A 20,537-nucleotide genomic window follows, 5' to 3' on the forward strand; every position below is an offset into this window, starting at 1 on the left:
AAATACTGTATATCCATAAATCATGGCCTCTGAAAGTCAGACTAAGGATGGGAGGTTGATATCTGAAGGTTCAAAATATATTTTATGCTGTATTATAAATCCAATGGAGTTAAATGTGTGTTTTTTGTGACACATAAAATATTAAGCATTTATAAATTTGTATGAATTTGATAAAAGTAACTGTGGCGATATGTGCAGATAGAGTGGTAACTACACTTTTTCACTTCAGCGTGATAATTGCATGATGTGTCATAGTCAGTTATATGGAGCATCTGAAAAATCAGAGTAAGTACAAAAAACTAATATATTAAACTAAATACATCATGCTATAACTCAGTAGTCATCTAGATATTAAGCTTTGGAACTGATTTCTAATCTGGGTGTATACATTGTAGTATAAGGTATAGTTACTAAGGAAGTAGTTTTGTGGTGAAGTTGATTAAGATAAGAATGTGGTTTTATGTAGCACAGATACATAATACATGATTTTACTAATGTTTCAGTTTGCAATCTGTTGAGTGATTGTCAAATCTAAATCCTCTTGCTTTCTTCATATGAATATTTCCAGCATGCTAAATAACCTCATTCACAGTGCATCCAGAGATATATAGAAACAGATTCTTCTATTAGAAAACAAAAAAATTGTTATAATTAGACTTGTGCATTCATATTTCGGCAAACTTGAAAACGAACACGAAGGGTGCGTTTTCGTTTTTCAGCCCGAATACAGAAGAAATGAACATGGCAGCGGCAAAACGTACACGAAGACACACAACACGAAGAATTTTCATCTTCGTTAATTTACTAATCTCCCTGGTACCTTTCCCATCTAGCCTACCTTATCTACGAAGCATTGCAGGGGTTTACGGGAACAGGAATCTGTAGGTTTGCGCGAGGAGTTAAAGGTCCGTGCGAGCGATTCTATTGGTGGCCTGCAGGGGCCTCCTCTGGCATCAACCAATTATTATTTGAGGAGTTCCCTATGTTCCCAGGTGAAGCTACATACCTGCCAAAGCCACACTCCTTCGCCTGATTCACAATTAGAAAACGTGGTCACTCATAACTAGCCATTTGCACTCTGGTAACTCAAGTCTGCTTAAAACACCCATGATGTAATTCTATATCTATTCATGTATAGGAGTTTAAGAGACGCTAATATAAATTGGGGGGTTACATCTGCGGATTCTAGAATTTAAGAAATAATTGTCATTAAAACACAAATTGTTTATGTACAAAAGTACCAATAAAATTATCTAATACTGTGCTGTTACCTGTTTTAACATACATTACTTCCAGCCGGTGGACAGATGTAAAAAGATTTGTGCTAATACCTAGAATAAATTGTTAAAATAATTAAATTTAGGGGCAGTTATGGTTAATGGGGTTGTTAGGGTTAATTCATGGGCAGTTATGGTTGATGGGGTCTTTAGGGTTAATTTAGGGAAATGTATTTTAACCTGTATATTACGTCGTAAATGTACATTTCGTTTTCAAAATTTATATATTGTGAACCCCCATTGGAATTACCCCCCAGCCACCACTGTAATCCAAAGAAGCAGGGGAGGTAATACAGGTGTTGGTTAAACAAATCCACTGGCCACCAGGCACAAGTCCCCCACTTGCCCATAAACATGGATGCAAACCAGTAAACACGGATATACCCTCTTTAAAAGAGTTCAGATTACACTGAAACAGTCTGAACGTTAAATACATTACAGTGGCAGTCCCTACGAAATAAGGTTGCAGTTTTAGGTTTTGTGCAAGCTGGCGAGGTGGACAGGGGCAGTTGCACTCTAGGCTTTCTTCCATTACAATATTGTGAGTTACTATCTGAAGCTTCCTACATATAGCCACCAGGATATATAGAGTACGGAGGACTATAAATGTGTTTTGGACAGGACTAGATACTGCACAAAAAAGCATGTTCTCTCCAAATGTGTTTGGACTGGTGCTGGATGTTGCCAGCTCTATCCCTGTTGTCGGGAGACTGTATTGGCGTTATATTGTACAGATGTGTGTGTGTCTCAGTTCAATGGCTTCCTTTACAGTGAGATACAGAGGAAGTGACTTGGATGGCAGCTGCAGTCAGGAACTGACATTGTGCAATCTGTGATTTTTTCCCAGACATTGTTAGGCTATCATGTACTTTAACTTGTAAGTGACTGTATGTAATATTGTGCATTTAATTTGCATTTCAAGTGCGGAATAAAAACATTAACATTTCCCTTTGCATCTTTTTGTAGCGACACAGGGACAAATCCCCCTGAAAGTGGTGTCTTTGGATTCATGATAAGTGTAACTGCAATGTTAGGTAAGTATCACTTCGTAGTAATAATAATAAATGAATGACTTGAGGGAGAGAAAGGTTCTCAGATTTCCCTCCTGTTGCCTATTCCTTTTTACACCACATTTTTGCCCACTTTGTAGGACTGCCTTAAGTTTGTATGAAGGTTATTGATACTTATGGCATCAACTGAAGTGAGTATTCCATTATCAACAATCTTGTGCTCCTACAGTTGAGGCCATAAGTATCAAAAACCTTCATACAGGCTTAAGTGAGCCGGCCCTACACAGTGGCCAGGCATGTTGTGTAAACAGTCATTTTTTAAATTAATTTATGTAAAAAATAAATGACCCCCTCAGCATTGCTGAGCCCCTTCCGTTTCTGTAACACTTGGGAAGAAAAGCTTGGAGTCTTGGATCTTAAACATGTGTAAGACACATAGGTCTCTAAATGCAGGTGTAAAACAATTACTGCTTTTAATAACTAAGTAGCCAAGTATAATAGTATAAAAATGTAACCCTTTTAATAACTAAGTAGCCAAGTATAATAGTATAAAATTGTAACCCTTAGCAAGTCACTTTTTAAGGTACTTAAAAAACAAAAACAAACCTATAAACGGCTTCATAAAAAGAGGGATTTACAATGTTGTTTATTCAAAACTGCCGATGTAATTTGATTCAACTTTCAGATTGTCAGGAGTTACTATGGGAGCTTTAACTCTAGTAGTAATACCGTATTGGCCCGAATATAGGCCGCACTTTTTTCCCCCACTTTAAGTCTTTAAAGTGGGGGTGCGGCCTATATTCGGGGTCTAGCGCCCGACGCCCGGGACATGCAGTCCCGGGCGCCGGGCAGGCAGCGGGGTTAGGATACAGATCCCCCGCAGCGGGGTTAGGATACAGACCCCCTCTTACTCTCTTATACGCTCAGACAGCCTCCCGTGCCAGCACTTCCCACGGGGGGAGTACTGGCACGGGAGGTTGTCTAAGCGCATCGCACGGACGTTCACCGGCAGCGGCGATGCGCCGTTGACGGTGAACGTGCGCACGATGCATTCTAACCCCCCCGACTTACCAGGGCAGACTCCCGGGTGTCATGCAGGGCTGGCGGAAGACATCTACGCAATACGCGTATACAACTTCCGGTGCCGGCACTTCCGCTGAGTGCCGGCACCGGGAGTTGTATACACGATGTGCATAGATGTCCCCCTCCGGCCCCGTAAGACACCCGGGAGTCTGCTCTGGTAAGTTGGGGGGGGGGAGGACAGAGTGGCAGCATATCGCGGGGAGGACAGAGTGGCAGCGTATCTCGAGGGGGGGGGGGACAGAGTGGCAGCGTATCTCGAGGGGGGGGGGACAGAGTGGCAGCGTATCTCGAGGGGGGGAGGACAGAGTGGCAGCATATCTCGGGGAGGGGGAGAGGACAGAGTGGCAGCATATCTCGGAGGGGGAGGACAGAGTGGCAGCATATCTCGGGGGGGGGAGAGGACAGAGTGGCAGCATGTTTTTTGGTGCTTTTTTAAAGAAAAAACTTTTTCTTTAAAAAAGCACCAAACTTTTAGGGTGCGGCCTATATCCGAGCCAATACGGTATATGTATTTGTCCAGTAGTAATATGTAATTGCTTGATCACTCCTGTCTGTTGTTTACACCGTTTTCCAAGCATGTTAAATAATTGTATTTATCTCACTTTAGGTGCTGCTACAATGTACACAAGATATAAGATACTAGACAAATTAAATTCTTCATACGGTTTGATAAATGCTTGGTTTAACACTATGTCATTGCTGATTGGATTACTTGGCTGCATCGGGATGGGAATCGTTGCTACTTTTCAAGTGAGTTAAAAAGCACCACTGTCCTTTGATGGAAATAATTAATAAGAATGGATTAATTAAAACCCTATTATGTTAAGAACAGCTTCATTGGGTAGTCAACCTTTACTTAACTTGGCTGGTTCTATAGTCTATAGGGTTTTTTTGTTTTGTTTAAAAAAAAAAAAACCTTTAGGAGGCAGGTGACCCTCCCTCCACCCTATCCTGTTCTTAGTGGAATAAGGGGGTTAAAATTTAAGTAATGTTGCTCTGTGAGGTCGTCTTTCGGAGAGGCATGAACCCCGTCCTGTACCCCTCTCCTTCCCTCTACCCCTGTCCTGTGGGATAGAGGAGTTAAGTAAAATAAAAACAAAAAAATCAACCTACCTTTTACTACACCTTAGCCCCCTGGCCCTAAATCCTTAATATCCAGCCCATGGAAAGGGGTCATCAAATGGGAGTTCTCATCAGACAACAGATGATGAATCACATGTTCTGGGTAATTCCTAGAAATACATTTTTGATTTTCATTGTGAAAGTGTTTGTTCTGCTTTGTCGACGTGTCGAAATGTTAAGAAGCGAATATACATCACAAGTCTATATCAATCTTCAGCATTAGTTGTTCCTTTCATTTTGCTAAGCACATTTATTCCTGGATTTGTACTTTAATTTTTTAGCTGGGTTTAGGACCAGATTAAGTTTTTGATCTAGATCTAGTAGGTAAAGAGTCAAAAGCAAAGTGCAAACATAAGAAATCAGTTTTCTTGAACATGTTTTTCAAACAGTCTGCAACACAAGTTATCCCTGTCTATTTAGTTTTACAAAGCCTTTATATGTGTTCTGTTGATTTTATGCATAATTTTGCAGACTTTTTATCCAAGATCAACGCAGAATATTAAGACATATGTTCATCTATTACAAAACCTACAAATTTGAATAAAGTGTGTCTGAGCAATTGAATGAAAATATATTTAGCTTTTAGATATGACTAAAGGCAACCAGCAGATATTCCATGGCTAATAGCAGACATCATTGAGTCTATGTACTAACCCACTGTGTCTTTCTAGGAGAAGGCAGTGCCAATAGTCCATGATGTAGGAGCCCTCATAACATTCATCTGCGGAGTTGTGTATATTTTATTGCAGTCCATCATCTCTTACAAGTCATGTCCACAGTGGAACAGATCTTATGTTTGCCATGTAAGAATGGCGATTTCCATTGTGTCAGTGATTGCTGTGTTTCCAAGTATCCTTTTCATATCTCATACAATTATTTCATTTTGGTTTTAGAACATTGAGGTTAATGCAGTTAAGCTTTAAGATGTTTTTCTTTTTCTCAGCTCAACAAGTGTGTGGTTCATGTTATTGTATGTACTGTGTAACATTTAAATTTAAAAGTCCCGCTCATGAACACATACACCGTATATCTTTTCATGTGACAACAATGAAGAAATGACACTCTGCTACAATGTAAAGTAGTGAGTGTACAGCCTGTATAACAATGTGATTGTGGTTTTCCCATCAAAATAACTCAACACACAGGTATTAATGTCTAAACCTTGGCAACAAAAGTGCCAAGTGGAAATGTCCAAATTGGGCCCAAAGTGCCAATATTTTGTGTGGCCACCATTATTTTTCAGCAATGGGCATGGAGTTCACCAGAGCTTCACAGGTTGCCACTGGAGTCATCTTCCACTCCTCCATGACAACATCACGGAGCTGGTGGATGTAACAGACCTTGCACTCCTCCACCTTCCGTTTGAGGATGCCCCACAGATGCTCAATAGGGTTTAGGTCCGGAGACATGCTTGGTCAGTCCATCACCTTTACCCTCAGCTTTTTTAGCAAGGCAGGGGTTGTCCTGGAGGTGTTTTTGGGGTTCGTTATCACGTTGGAATACTGCCCTGCCCATACACTGCACACGTCATCAAAAGGAAGCCTTTTCTAAAGATGATGCACAAGAAAGCCCGCAGTTTGCTGAAAACAAGAACATGGATTACTGGAACCATGTCCTGTGGTCCGATGAGACCAAGATAAACTTATTTGGTTCAGATGGTGTCAAGCGAGTGTTGTGGCAACCAGGTGAGGAGTACAAAGACAAGTGTGTCTTGCCTACAGTCAAGCATGGTGGCGGAAGTGTCATGGTCTGGGCCTGCATGAGTGCTGCCGGCACTGGGGAGGTACAGTTCATTGAGGGAACTATGAATGCCAACATGTGCTGTGACTTACTGAAGCACAGCATGATCTGTGCGGTGATCTGAAGAGAGCTTTGCACAGGGGATGTCTGACAGATTTGGAGCGCTTTTGCAAAGAGTAGTGGGCAAATATTGCCACGTCAAGATGTGCCATGTTAATAGACTCCTACATAAAAAGACTGATTGCTGTAATAAAATCAAAAGGTGCTTCAACAAAGTATTAGTTTAATGGTGTGCACACTTATGCAACCAAATTATTGAGGTTTTTTTTCCACCTCAAAAATGTCTCATTCTTTAACATCACAAGAACCTGTCATTTTAACAGGGGTGTGTAGACTTTTTATAGCCACTGTATATATATGTGTATATATATATATATATATATATATATATATATATATATATATATATATATATATATATATATATATATATATATATATATATATATATATATATATATATATATATATATATATATATATATATATATATATAGTCCAAAAATAGTTACCGGCACTCCAGGGACTTTGCAAATGACCACACAAACAACTTCGGTTTTTAAGACAACGTTTCAGTCTTGTTTATTACAGACTTTCATCAGGACATCCTGATGAAAGTCTGTAATAAACAAGACTGAAACGTTGACTTAAAAACCGAAGTTGTTTGTGTGGTCATTTGCAAAGTCCCTGGAGTGCCGGTAACTATTTTTGGACTTTATATTATTTACTGCTGCAGTTATTTGGCACCGGGCAGATATTTGGCATTTGGAGTGCAATTGTTAATTTTGGACTTTATATATTTATATATATATATATATATATATATTTATATATATATATATATATATATATATATAAACATAAATATAATGGCAGGTTCCAAAGGTACCAAAATACCACCAATACAGTAGGGTCTGCTGTGCCTGTGTAGGTAATGCATTTAGCACATACAATAGGTTTTTAAGGGTCAACATACATTTTTATGTATCAGTAAAGCAAACTGAAATTGTTCATCACAAAATGTACTTACCCATACCTATATGGAACTTAAAATATTTATATTTGCATTGTTGGGAGGGTTATAACAGCATTTGAAAAAATGATAAATGATAAAACAGCTTCTACTAGAGGTCCCAGATCTTCAAACTGCAATAACCCAAGAGCAATGGCCAACTTGCTCCTCTTGCTAATTGCTCAGCTGCTGTCCTTGACAGATGGCCTATAAATGAGGAAGCCTCTGATGAATATTATCTACTTTACTGGCTTCCTTAACGTATGATCTCCAGTGATTATATGTGCATCATTAATTAGAAAGCCTAAGTATGATTGGAATCCAAGCGATGAGGTATGTTCTATTTGTTACAAAGAAATAATGCAAATGCTACCTCTCCCCTTTTGCCAGCCTTCTCTGGCACTGGTCTTCCCTACTGCTTTCCATTGGTGTACACTTCATCTCTTAGTATACTAATCACTCCTTCTTCTCCTCGCCTAAGCTCTCAACCATTCTTCTGACTTGCCTCTCAAACCGTCTCTCCGAAATTGCATCCTGGATAGCATCTCACTACTCAGACCTCAGTATCATGAAGACTGAGCTACTGTCACTCCTCTGCCTCCTTTGCCCATACTTCCCGATACCTCCCAAGACCTTAAAAATGTTTGAACCCACATTATTACAAGTTATTTCTATTACTCCACCACCTATAATTATCCAGTCATATGGGGTAGGACTGGCAGAGATGGGGTTATCTGGTCTGTAACCTTCGTGGCTTATATGTAAGTGTATTCATTGTATGCACTTATAGTGAAGACTACTGACTTGGTTGTACTGTCTCTTATAGGATTACGCATATCACCTAACAAGTGCCATCTGTGAATGGATAGTGGCATTTGGATTTGTTACATTCTTTCTAACCTATATAAAAGATTTTCAGGTTTGTACACTGTAAGGACTAAATGGCTGTATTGGTTGACTGTATCACAATATTTCAATTTCTAAGCCTTGTTGCTTTACAACAATGTTGATTCAATGCCTCACCTAAACTTGAATTGGTTTTAAAGGGTGCGAATAACAAATTGCAATTTAAAGACCAGTCTAAATTCTGAAGCACATAAACTAGACAATTTCTTAAAAAATGCTACAATAAAAGTTAATGGAAACATTTCACTCACGATACGTATCCAGTTGTCTGATGTCATCAGGTGGCTATAGCCTTAAAGTGCCAGGGCCTCCTCCAGTCCAACCCTGGGTATAATACCTCAGCCTTGTCAAACTTAAGACAGCTGTAGTGGCCTCACTGGCATAGCTTGTGCTTAGTTTATGACAGATTACATGATACAAATTCATACCATACAATTTAATATCTGCACAGGTGGCACTTATGGAGGGGAGTGTACACTTTAAAAACGGCTAAAGCCTATCTTGCCCTCCTGTCTACATTTTTTCAATTTAACAAATCTTTTAAAAACATTAACACAAAACTAACGTGTACATTGCATGATTATATTATATATTATATACACAGTATATTATGTATTGTAATCTAATGTATAAAAATATGTTCCTATATTTTTTTTGGTAATTTCAGTTTTGCTTTATTTTCCAGGGAGCCAGTTTAATAATTTCAACAGAAATATATGATGACTATGTATTACAGTCATAAACACAGGATTTTAGGAAGTTTTTTTTTTTTTTTTTTATAAATAGAAGATCTTGGTACAGTTTGCACAGAATTTGCACTTTTTGAATGAACTATACTTTTCGGCTGTCCTTTCATCGGTTTGTTTCTTTGTTAATTCTTGTCCAGTTTGTAAACATATTTTGAATTTACTAATAAAAAAAAAACCTTAAAACACATTCATTATATGGTCAAATACTGATTTTTTGTATAATAAATCTTTTGTTTTGGGCTGCTGCCAGCATTTGCAAGAGGATGATGCAACAGACATTGATATACATTCTTTTCTGAAAAATTCCAAACCCAAATCATAAGAGGTGTAGTCCACAGGAGCTCTTTTTTTAAAATATTTTTTTATGTTTATTTATACTGTGAAATCCGACCAGCACCACCTATACATTAGAGGTGTAGTTGTGGATAGGAATGTGCCACAATGCGTTGGATACGTTTTTGACTATGTTGTCTCAGCCCACTTTGCCAACTACTTAGCCATGCATGTTTGGTATTCTTACTGGTTAAAAGACCATAATGCATACCAGGAGACGTGCATTTGTCGGTTATATAATATGCAAACTACAATACTAAACCATTAAATATTTCATATTGGAGTACATGCAATGATACATTCTGTGTGCAACAGCATGAAGCATTGTAACATACAGGAGGTAGAATTAAAAAAAACTATGTCTTCCCATAATCATGAGGTTTTTTGCCCTGTCTGGTGATTGTACCGGTAGTTCATGTAGTATGTTTGTGGACATTTGTTCCATTTGACCCCTGCTGCACAATGGCAATAACATGTATTCACCAAAGCAGGTGTCCGCAATTTCAACCCACCAACTTCATCAAGCATTATCAATGGCCATGTTCAGTAAACTTCAGCAAAAGCCAGGTTGGTACTGCCTGTTGAACAGTTAAATGAGAGTTCATACGACAGAACTGCATTCTGGAACATGCAAGCATTTCTTGCAAACAACTGAACATTTTTTTTTGCATACAAAGAATAGAAGAATATTAAAAGAGACTCCAAAGTCCCATGGAACCCCACCAAGGAAGAATGCATTTTAAGCTTTGTTTTTTAATTTACATCTTTCAACACGTGAAAAGAAAAATAAATTACTTACCTCTCCAATGGTCTAGTTTTTTGCGCTACTGTTGGCTACTTGAATCAGATAATCAGTTGCATTAAGCCAAACACACCCCTTGCAAGCTTAGGAGGTGGGGGCAATTCTAAGGGTATTCTGCAAAATCCCTCCATAAATGTACAAAAAAAATGCATTTTATAGTAACCCGAGTACAGATCAGACTGGCTGCATGGTTATTAAGTGGCATGACCTTACTTTTGTTTAGACTTGTGCATTTGTCTTCGGACGAGCATGAATACGAACACGAAGAGTGCGTTTTCGTATACGTTCCAAAGACATGAAGAAGAGAAGATAGCGGCGGTAAAACTTTGCCTACTAATCTCCCTGGTCCCTTCCCCATCTAGCCTACCTTATCTTCCCGGGAGTTAACGGAAGCAGAAATCCGTAGCTTGATGCCAGAGGAAGACCCTGCAGGCGACCAATAGGCTCACTCGCACGGCCTATTTAACTCCTGACAGCGAACCAACGGATTTCCCCTGTGATGCTGCGTTAGATAACGGGAGCGAAAATTCGTAGGTTAAAGGGCCGTGCAAGCGACCAATAGGCTCACTCGCACGGCCCCTTAACTCCTTAAGGTCTCCCTGCTGCAACAGTTAAAAGTCCGTACGAACGACCAATAAAGTCGCTTGTACGGATAGAGCAGGGAGACCAGTGGTCTCTCCCGGCCAAGTTACGGTACCAGGATTTTTAAAGTCTGTCTGCAGGGCTCCCTGCTGGCGACCAATAGAGTTACTCATACGGACATTTAAACTCCTGGCGCCAGAGCTGCTGCGGTACATCTTTTCATTCAATTTCTGATTTGTTGTAAAGTATTGTGCTGGCGGTAGTAAATCAAAAGTCAGCCACAATATCTGGAGAATGTTTTATTTCAATTTGGTCCTGGTTCAAGTGCTTTAATAACTACTGTATAGCGGTAAAACACTATATGTTAAAGTTTATTTTTATAAAAATATGAATACAATGCAAAGTATTTGGCAAAAACCAACAGGTAAGTGCATTCATTATTTTACTATCCTTTTAATTTACTATTGTGTTAGTGGAAAGTCTCCAAATCTGAATTGTTTTATAATAGGCATAACGCAGCCAAAGTAACATAATACACCCTCAAGCCTGTTCACCAATGTACTGGGGCAGGAATTTTGGATATTGTGATTGATTGATTTAGTGGCACAACTAATGCACAGTGACCAAAAACATAATATACAAAGTATTTTAGTCACTGAATGAGGATTCACTGTCAGAGCTTTCTTCTGGTACAGGTTTCCCATCAGGAACTGGAGCATCTGGTGTCCTGTGTGTAGAAATAAATAGATGACTTGTTACGACTTTTTTTTTTTTCCTCTCTCCCCTAAGATGGATCAAAAGTACACTTTAGCTCACCTTCCATTACATCTAGGGTATCCTTAAATCCTGTTCAGCATGTAGTAGGTTAAATGTTCAAACCCGATGTTAGAACGGACACAGCTGACGATTCCATTAGTAAAATGGATTTGTGACTAGGACACAAGGTGATATGCTTGTGGATATAAACACCAGCCCCCACTCTGCACACTATACTCACATAACTCATTAAATCAACAGCTGTATATTCTCACAGGTGTCACACAGAATAGGATACATACAAATACCGTGCTTTCTCTCTGTCACTCATGTGCAAGAGAGAGCTGGAGATTGGTCAACTGTCTTGCTGAGATATACACACAGAAAACACTAAGAAGGAGACTAACATCATGCTTCAGTGTCTTCTTTTGTGCTATAAAACAAATTTGTTCTGCTAAGTACGACAAATTGTTCCATAATTATTTCTCTCTGAAGGCTTTTAGAATTCACAAATACTAGGGGGTGTCTAATTCTGCATTAAATGGACACGTCAGCCATTATAAAAACGTTATTGCATATTATAGCTGCAGATCCCTTTAAATGTTTGCGTGGTCCATTTTTCAAACGCATGGGAGGGGCTGCAGAATCCCCCCTAAAGTCATTTGCCCCTTTCCCCATCCCCAGCTAATTACCCTCCAGATAATGTGTTCGGGTTTAGGCTGTGTACAGGGGTCTGTTCAGACTCTAGTGTGCTTGTGTGGAAATTGCTGCCAGAAAACTTAAGATATGAATATATAATCTATACATGTTCTAGTCATTTGTCTAGTAGAATGTATTAATAAATCTTACACTGTGCTGTTAAAATTAAAAGATGTGAGTCGATATAACGGAAAAAAATGGTAAGTTGGAGCAGACTTGAAACTATTAAGTTTCATTGATTTACATAGCTTCATCGTATCCCACAGCATAATTATTCCTCCTTATAAAAATTATAACTCTAACAGCCATTGTAAGGATGAGCACAAGTGAAAAAAACAGTTACACTGTTTTTGCCATCTTCTGCCACAGACCCCAGCTTCCCTGATATTTAATAGCAATTTGCTGGTAAGCCAAAAACCCCCAAAACAAAGAGATTTAAAAGCAATAGGCACGAGTTGTAGGCAGGTTTATATAATGAGGTTAACGTAGTTTCTCCTTTAAGAAACATAATTCTCCTATGCTTTATATGTGACCAAACACAAAAGCCAAATTTATATACCAGACATGATAAGCAAGCACATTCCTCTAACTATAATACTTACTCTAATAAATCAGGATTAAGCCCTTCAGAAATCATTTTATTTCTGATAGCCACTACTGGAACGCCCTGTAGAAACAAAAAGTATTTATTTAGTTACAATAATTTACTCATGCAATTTACACCCACCCCTAAGTGTTCTAAAAAATTGAAAAATGTTAAGTATTGCATGAGAGGTGTTTTTTTTAATGAAAGGAGCCTTCCTTCTGCAATTCCAGTAACTGAAATACTTGCCACTTGAACCATCTTGAGATATCTGGCATATCTAGGATCTTTTGCCACAGTGATAACATTTTCCGTTTGTGCTTCTTCCTTCTGCGTGGGTATATCCTTCACTGAATTCTGTGTAACCTGGAAACATCAGCAAAAGGCAGCTGAGGATAGATTCTGAGGAACAATCACAAGCGTGATGATACGAGTCCGTTAAGAACAAAAGAGGAATTAAAAGGGGGAGTCAATGAGCCCGGCTTTGGGCCCTAACGATAAACAAATTACATTGAATACACTGCAGTTTCACAAAACTTACAGAGTAATACTTTGGAGATGTAATTCATTTCTACTCTGAGTGTATGAAATGAATGTGTATGTTTTGCTCCCTCAAACAATGCATACAAAGACCAAAACAATTCAGGTGAACACAACAGAAAAGCTTAAAGGGATACTCCAGGAATCTCTATGAAAGCTTACATTTTTGAGGCATCTCCCTTCCAATTGCATGGGGGGGGGTGCAGAATCTAATCATAGACTGTAAGCTCGTTTGAGCCGGGCCCTCCTCACCTGTTGTCTCTGTTAGTCAATTTATGTTACATACTACTTGTTATGTCCTGTCTACCCATTGTACAGCGCTATGGAATTTGATGGCGCTATATAAAACAATAAATAATAATAATAATAATAATATGCATTTGGCCCTATTCCCAAATCCCTAGCTATATGTCATGCAGGAATGCATTTGGCCGAACATCTCCAGACATGCGACAAACTTATCTCCAGTCAGCTCCAGCACTGGCTCAGTGAACTGTGGCTGTGTATATGTGCGAAATGAGCCGGCACCAACTTAAATGGGAGTGCATTTGTGGCAGTCAGTGGAAAGAATCATTGGATCACAAAAGGAAGAAAGCTATTGAGAAATGCATTTTAAGAGTAGTTTAACGCTTTTAAGAATTGGATTTACATATCTAATGACCTGAGTTTTTTTCTAATTTTTAGCATGTTTGTTAAACATGAATCCCCTTTTCTATATTTGATGTACCCACGCAAATTATAATTTTAGACCTTACACTTTAGTACATACATGCATACAAAAAAAAAAAGTCTTAATGGGGTCTTATTCACTAAAGGGGCGCTTACGGGGGGGGGAGTAGTTTTTTCCGCTCCCTCGCTTCTCTATCCATTAGGAAGGGAATGGATGTTTAATTTTCCAGTAATCCATTAAATTTTCCAAAAAGTGTACTTTTGATCCACAGTCAAATACATGGTTAACGGAAACAATGTAAAGAAGCAATACTTACATCTGATTGCGGGGAATCAGTTTGTGATGGGGAATGTCCATTGGTAATGTTATTCTGAGGTATGTGCTGGGTTTCGACTTTCACATCCTCTAAGCCAGGTATTGAGGAAAGCTGAAATGCAATTAAGGTGAAGAAGGATTAAACAAAAAAAAAACAGACCAAAAAAACAGTTCATAGAGAGAGATAGTAAAAAAGAAAACAAAAAAACCCAAAAAACTAAGGGGTAAAGAGAAGTATACAGGGAAGAGGTACGTGGTCCTGTGTGTGCAATGTGGGTGCTGGGGCTGGTCTTTGGGGTACGCAACCTGTAATCTATGTCTGCTATGCATTTTTCACTTGATCACACTTTTCCTGTTTTTTTTTATTCTCATTCTAACTTACCATAAAAATTGAACTTATCTGTGACAAATCGATGTCCATATTCTTGTTATTGTGCATTCTGGTGTGCCAACCTTTTATGGTTTCTTCTACGTTCATGGTGTAGCTGGTCCTTTAATGTAATTAAATTGGCTCTTCATAATGTATAATCATTGGATACGTTTAACCTAACACTACTATTTTGGGAGCTATGATGTACCATATCATTGTCTGGCATAATATATAGCGAAGTTAGATATGGTCTATCACCGCATGTGTATGTCTTATTATATAATGAAAAGATACACATGGATAAATCATTGGTTTTAGGGAAATTTGATTTTCTACTTTTTTCTGTTCTTGCATAAAGCTTTGCCCCTCTTAGTGGCTTTGTTAAAGTAAGAGCGCCGGATGTCACATTCAGTGTTATCCTGTTTGGCACAGACAAGCTGGGGACAAAGATGGCACTGGAGGCAAAGATGGCAACTACAAGCCAGGGCTAGTACAGTGAGATGTTACATGGTAAAGTTGGGGGCTCAAATAGGTAGAGTGGTTGTCATGGGAAACGGGAGTGGTTAAACCTAACATAGAAAGTGATGGAAGATAAAAACCATTCGGCCCATCTAGTGGGGTTATGTTTGTAAAGGGGAGGCATTGCCTACAACGTTCGCACAACATATTACTTTGAGAAGAAAAACAAATGTACATCCCATCCGCTTAAACTGCATCCGTCCTTCAAGACGGTACGGAGTTCACCCCATTACAAAACAGTCATTTATATTATAATGTGAAACACAAAACTACAGCTGCTACTTAGAAACACGTTGGCGTTATGTCGCTTCTCTGTAGCATACGATGTATAGAATCAATTGCATGCATTTTATATGTAAAATGTTTTACATAAAAAGCCATAAAATTGTAGCAAAAACGGAATAATCTAGGAACCTAAAAAGATTGGGATGCTGTTACAGGTTTACTGAAAAATCTGAAAGCTTGATTAGAGATATCAGTATTTCATCTTTCTGCACATGGTGTAGTACTTATAGGAAAATGGTAACCCTGTTTTTGTTTTTTTTGTTGGCAATATCATGAGTGAGATTATAAAGAAGAAGAAAACACCTACCTTGGCATCCAAGATATTTAAAGTTGTTTCAATTTGTTGAATGCGGAGTGACAGGGCTGACAGTTTCTAAATAAAGAGAAAATGTGAGAAACAACTGGGCTGCAGAGGAATGCCCCGTTTTTTTTAATCACTAGAGTCAATTGAAAAAACAATCTCAAAATATATCTCAATAGTCTGTTCCAAACAACCTGATGTTTTTAAAGCTGAATTGTATGTTTAGCCCGGTCTACTAGACAAGTACAGTGTGTGTTTATCACACTGTTTATGGCACCGTAACAATCAAATACTTCAATACAGTTTGAGCAACAAAGTAACATTGCTACATACAATAACAAGGGCCAGGTCGGCAGATACAGCAAGTTATGAAATAAAACTCATTCAGAGCCATGATATCTTACTGCATTTCAGAAAAAACATTTTTAACCTATTATCGACAAATTGCCTACAAAAATTGTGAAGTACTTATAAAAACAGGAAAAAGCCTCTGTAGAAATTGTCTGAACCCTACAGACGATACACGATGTTGGTTTGTAGCCTCAAATCCACCTAATGCCCAAAGCATAAGGGAAAACCCATCCAGTATCCACTACATTGAACAGAACCATGAAACTCAGACAACTCATTTAAGCATCACATGGATCAAGAATAACAATCAGTGGATTATGGCTGTTTTGTATAAGACATATTAACACTTGTCTGCTGATAGACTTAAATATTAACCTAACATTTTGGAAAATATAGAGTAAAGACCTTTTGCACAATCATTTAACCATCATCAGATCAAACTTTGGTACGTTAGGATACAGCATTGTATACAGAAATATTCAGTTTAGGACACACCTCCTCACAAATTGCTGCAAAACGGTTTAGAAACTGAGCTGTGTGAGCAACAAACTGGTTCAGAAATGCCACTGTTCTTTTCTGTTGAATAGCAGGAACCTATAACAAGAAAGTGATACAGCTGTTATAATAAGTGCATAAAATTGGAATGTAATGCAGTCTTTAATACAAAAATAGTAATCCCTTCATGACTAGTAACTGCCAAATAAATACACTTACAGTCGTAGCCAAAAGTTTTGAGAATGACACAAATATTAATTTTCAAAGTCTGCTGGCTCAGTTTAGATTCTAGCAATTTGCATATACTCCAGAATGTTATGAAGAGTGATCAGATGAATTGCAATCAATTGCAAAGTCCTTGTCATGAAAATTAACTTAATCCCAAAAAACATTTCCACTGCATTTCACCCCTGCCCCAAAAGGACCAGCTGACATCATGTGATTCTCTCGTTAACACAGGTGAGAGTGTTGACGTGGACAAGGCTGGAGATCGCTCTGTTATGCTGATTGAGTTATAATAAAAAGACTGGAAGTTTTAAAAGGAGGGTGGTGCTTGAAATCATTGTTCTTCCGCTGTTAACCATGGTTACCTGCAAGGAAACGTGCTGTCAGCAAACTTTGTCATTCTCAAAACGTTTGGCCACAACTGTATACTATATGACCAAAAGTATGGTGATAACTACCCATCATGCCTATAAGCTTTGTTGGACATCCCATTCCAAAACCAGGGGCATTAGTATGGTAATATTGCAATTATAATAACCTATACTCTTCTGGGAAGGCTTTCCGTAGGATTTTTTGCCCATTCATCCAAAAAAGCATTTGTGAAGAAAGGCTGTGATGTTGGAGGAGAAAGCCTGGCTCGCAAGCACTGTCCCAATTTATCCTAAAGGTGTTCAATTGGGTTACAGTCAGTTCCTCCACATCAGACTCATCCAACCATGTCTTTATGGAGCATAGGAGCATTTAGCAGCCATGCTCTGAGTGTGTGTGATCTACTTTGTGATTGATCTGTTGCTACTCCTAGAGGCTTCCACTTTACAATAATAGCACTTGCTACACCCCAGGGCAGAAATTTCATGAACCGACCTGTGACAAATGTGACACTTCCATGCTTATAGTCACCTCAGTACAACTCGTTTGTGTATGGTGACGGCTACCTATACAGTACCACCTGCTAGCTATGCATGTGACTGAAACACCTCAATTCATTAATTGTGTAGCTATAAAAAGCCCAAAATAAAAAATAATAAACGAATACACCTATGCCATAGGACTAAACAACACCCTGCAAACCCTTAAGCAAATGTAACACACTGAACTTTGTCCAAAAGATACCCCGAAAAAGCAAAACAAGTGCCTATACAATTTTTAATCAGAGAGCACATTAGATGGCCATAAAAATGTATTTAGTTAAAACAAAGTATTAAATACATAGTAGGGCTACGATTTGGAGTATATACCTCTATACACGGTATGACTGCTTAACAAGGTAGGATAGTGCATAACCACGTAGACCTCCCACCACTAAATAATGTGCAGCCTCCTACATGTAAACTACAAACCTTCGTAAGATCTATTCCAGAGCCCACAATCGGTAGCCCATCTTCATCCATAACAACAGTACAGATCACACACTTCCGATTACAGGCAGCTGTCAAATCATGTGATCACCCATACTACCATAGAGAGCGTAATAACGCTAGAACGTCAGTCCCCGGATGTTAATCTCCACCATCTTTGATTAGGGTAAATATTTTTCAGGGATGCCAAGGTGTTTTTTTTTTATTTTACATAGTTAGCAATATATGTTTTCGTTTGCCGCGTTTTCTTTATCCACATTGTGGATGTCTTCAACGAGAAGATTCCAATATAATCAAAGTGTTTTCGCATTTATGTCACCAAGTAAACATCACAACAACGATATAGCATATTTGTAAAGCGTCAATGTTGTGGAAGTATAGACCTCCTCCAAATCCCTCTTTCCTCCCATGTCAGTCTTTTGTAGGGGATCGTACTGTCCTTTTTACGTCCCTAAAAGCAGACCTCTGCACCTGCGTAAACATAATCTTTGTGCAGCTCCTACAGTGGCACAACTGACATTACCATAATACTGTGCCATGTACAGGACTCGGCATTGAAATTGTTAATCCCCACTTATGCCCTGCTAGGAAGGGTAATGATGCTTCAGTGCACCTTTGAGTGAGTGATTGTATTGGGGTGGCTTCTCTAGGCCTGACCCAAGACAGCTTCTCCAGGTATTTACCTTAAAGATGGCCTCCTTATTGAGTTGGTTGTTCTAAGTGTTCCCTCCTGGCTAGGGTGACCACATTTTATTTCAGCCATTCAAGGACACACTATTAAGTGCATGAGATAAATATATATAAATATTAGACCCTGCTGCCAATAAATTTTATATTGAAAAAATTGGACCTTACGCAAGCATTTCCTTGGGCCCCGCTCCACGCTGTCCCTAGCATGCGATCACTTTCTCCGCTCCCACACCAAAAAAAAAAAAATTGCCACACTGAATCAGAATCAGACATACAAATCCTCTATTTGGAGGTATACATAAATAATGTATGAAAACAGCATTGCAGGTATAGATCAACAGAACACACAAACCCAGCATTGCAGGTATAGATCAACTGGAAATCACATGTAAACTCAGCACTGAGGGTATAGATCAAATAAACCACACATGGAAACAGCACTGCAGATCAGCTGAATAAGACATACAAACCCTGTATTTGCAGGTATACATAAATAATGTACGGAAACATAGCATTGCAGATATGGATCAACGGAATAACACACAAACCCTGCTTTGCAGATATATATCAATTGGAAATCACATAAAAACTCATCATTAAAAAGGTATTGGTGAAACCCCCTAAATTACAGACATAGATCACAGGTTGCACACCCCAAAGCCAGCCCTGGCGTTCACATTCCCCACATAGAACCTGACCAGCACCCAGATAACACACATAGGGCTTGCCATCTTTGTCCCCAAACAGCCCAGCATGAGTCACCTTAAATCCCATAAATCAATTATACATCTATGATACACACAAACACTTTTACAGCCACTCACCAATTCACACTTTCATTTACATAATTCATTCACACAGTAATTCTCTCACTCATTTACAAATATTCGTTAATGCATTTGCACAAATTCATTAATTCTCTCACTCGTTCACACAATTCCACACATTAATTCATACTCTCACTAATTTACATAATTCATCCACACATTAATTTATTCATTCTCTCACTCATTTACACAATTCATCCACACATTTTCCATTCCCTCACTCATTCACACAATTCATCCACACTTTAATTCTTTCATTTTATCATTCTGAATATATGACATGTATAACTTTACTGAACACAAATGCTGTCAATTTTGAATGTCGAATGACAAACTGGAAGCCCAAACTTATATCTCTCAAGCTTTCTTTTTTTGGACCAAAAATAAAATTCCACTACACAGTGCATCCCTTAGGGTTTCAAGCCCCTAAGTGAAGTATGTGAGAAAACCTTGCACATCCCCATCAGCTTGGTCTTCAAAGCAGCCGCCTTGGTTGCCTATATGGTGGGGTTAGTACTGCCTCTACTTTTGCTTGCTATGTGATGCTCTCTTTCATAATAAGCTAACAGTTCTTGGTATGCATGAGTGTATAATGTATAATGCTACAATCGTGTAAAAAAAAAGAAAGTACACCTTCTTTAAATTCTATGGTTTTCCATATCAGGACAAAGCATGCCTAAAAGTTTAAATACAGGTAAATACAACCTCAGATGAACAACAACACATGACATATTACAATGTGTCATGATTTATTCAACAAAAATTAAGCCAAAATGGAGAAGCCATATGTGAAAAACTAAGTACACCCTTGCTGCTTTTGTAGGAATTAAGTAGCAGACAGGTGCAGCTAACCAACCCCACCTCTATAAAAGCCGAA

The 20,537-nt window shown here is 38.6% G+C and overlaps 2 protein-coding genes across 3 annotated transcripts in view; one reads left to right on the plus strand and one right to left on the minus strand.

Moving 5' to 3' along the window:
* DRAM1 (DNA damage regulated autophagy modulator 1) overlaps positions 1-8,977 on the plus strand; it is a 28,942-nt gene extending 19,965 nt beyond the window's left edge. For both annotated transcript variants that reach the window (XM_053465127.1, XM_053465128.1), the window contains exons 2-7: positions 2,244-2,311; positions 3,978-4,120; positions 5,164-5,341; positions 7,579-7,637; positions 8,131-8,223; positions 8,896-8,977. In XM_053465127.1, coding sequence (XP_053321102.1) covers positions 2,244-2,311; positions 3,978-4,120; positions 5,164-5,341; positions 7,579-7,637; positions 8,131-8,223; positions 8,896-8,952 — 598 coding nt within the window. In that variant the 3' untranslated portion in view covers positions 8,953-8,977. The remainder of the gene's footprint in view (positions 1-2,243; positions 2,312-3,977; positions 4,121-5,163; positions 5,342-7,578; positions 7,638-8,130; positions 8,224-8,895) is intronic.
* A 1,983-nt stretch (positions 8,978-10,960) lies between these two features.
* WASHC3 (WASH complex subunit 3) lies at positions 10,961-18,237 on the minus strand. The gene is made up of 7 exons (XM_053462516.1): positions 18,126-18,237; positions 16,561-16,659; positions 15,721-15,786; positions 14,241-14,351; positions 12,964-13,080; positions 12,734-12,798; positions 10,961-11,403 (listed from the first exon to the last, which is right to left on the minus strand). The coding sequence occupies exons 1-7, from the start codon at positions 18,174-18,176 to the stop codon at positions 11,325-11,327; spliced, it is 588 nt and encodes a 195-aa protein (XP_053318491.1). The 5' UTR covers positions 18,177-18,237; the 3' UTR covers positions 10,961-11,324.
* Between the last annotated feature and the right edge of the window lie 2,300 nt (positions 18,238-20,537).

This window comes from Spea bombifrons, chromosome 4 (genome assembly GCF_027358695.1).
Source record: "Spea bombifrons isolate aSpeBom1 chromosome 4, aSpeBom1.2.pri, whole genome shotgun sequence".
NCBI lineage: Eukaryota > Metazoa > Chordata > Amphibia > Anura > Pelobatidae > Spea > Spea bombifrons.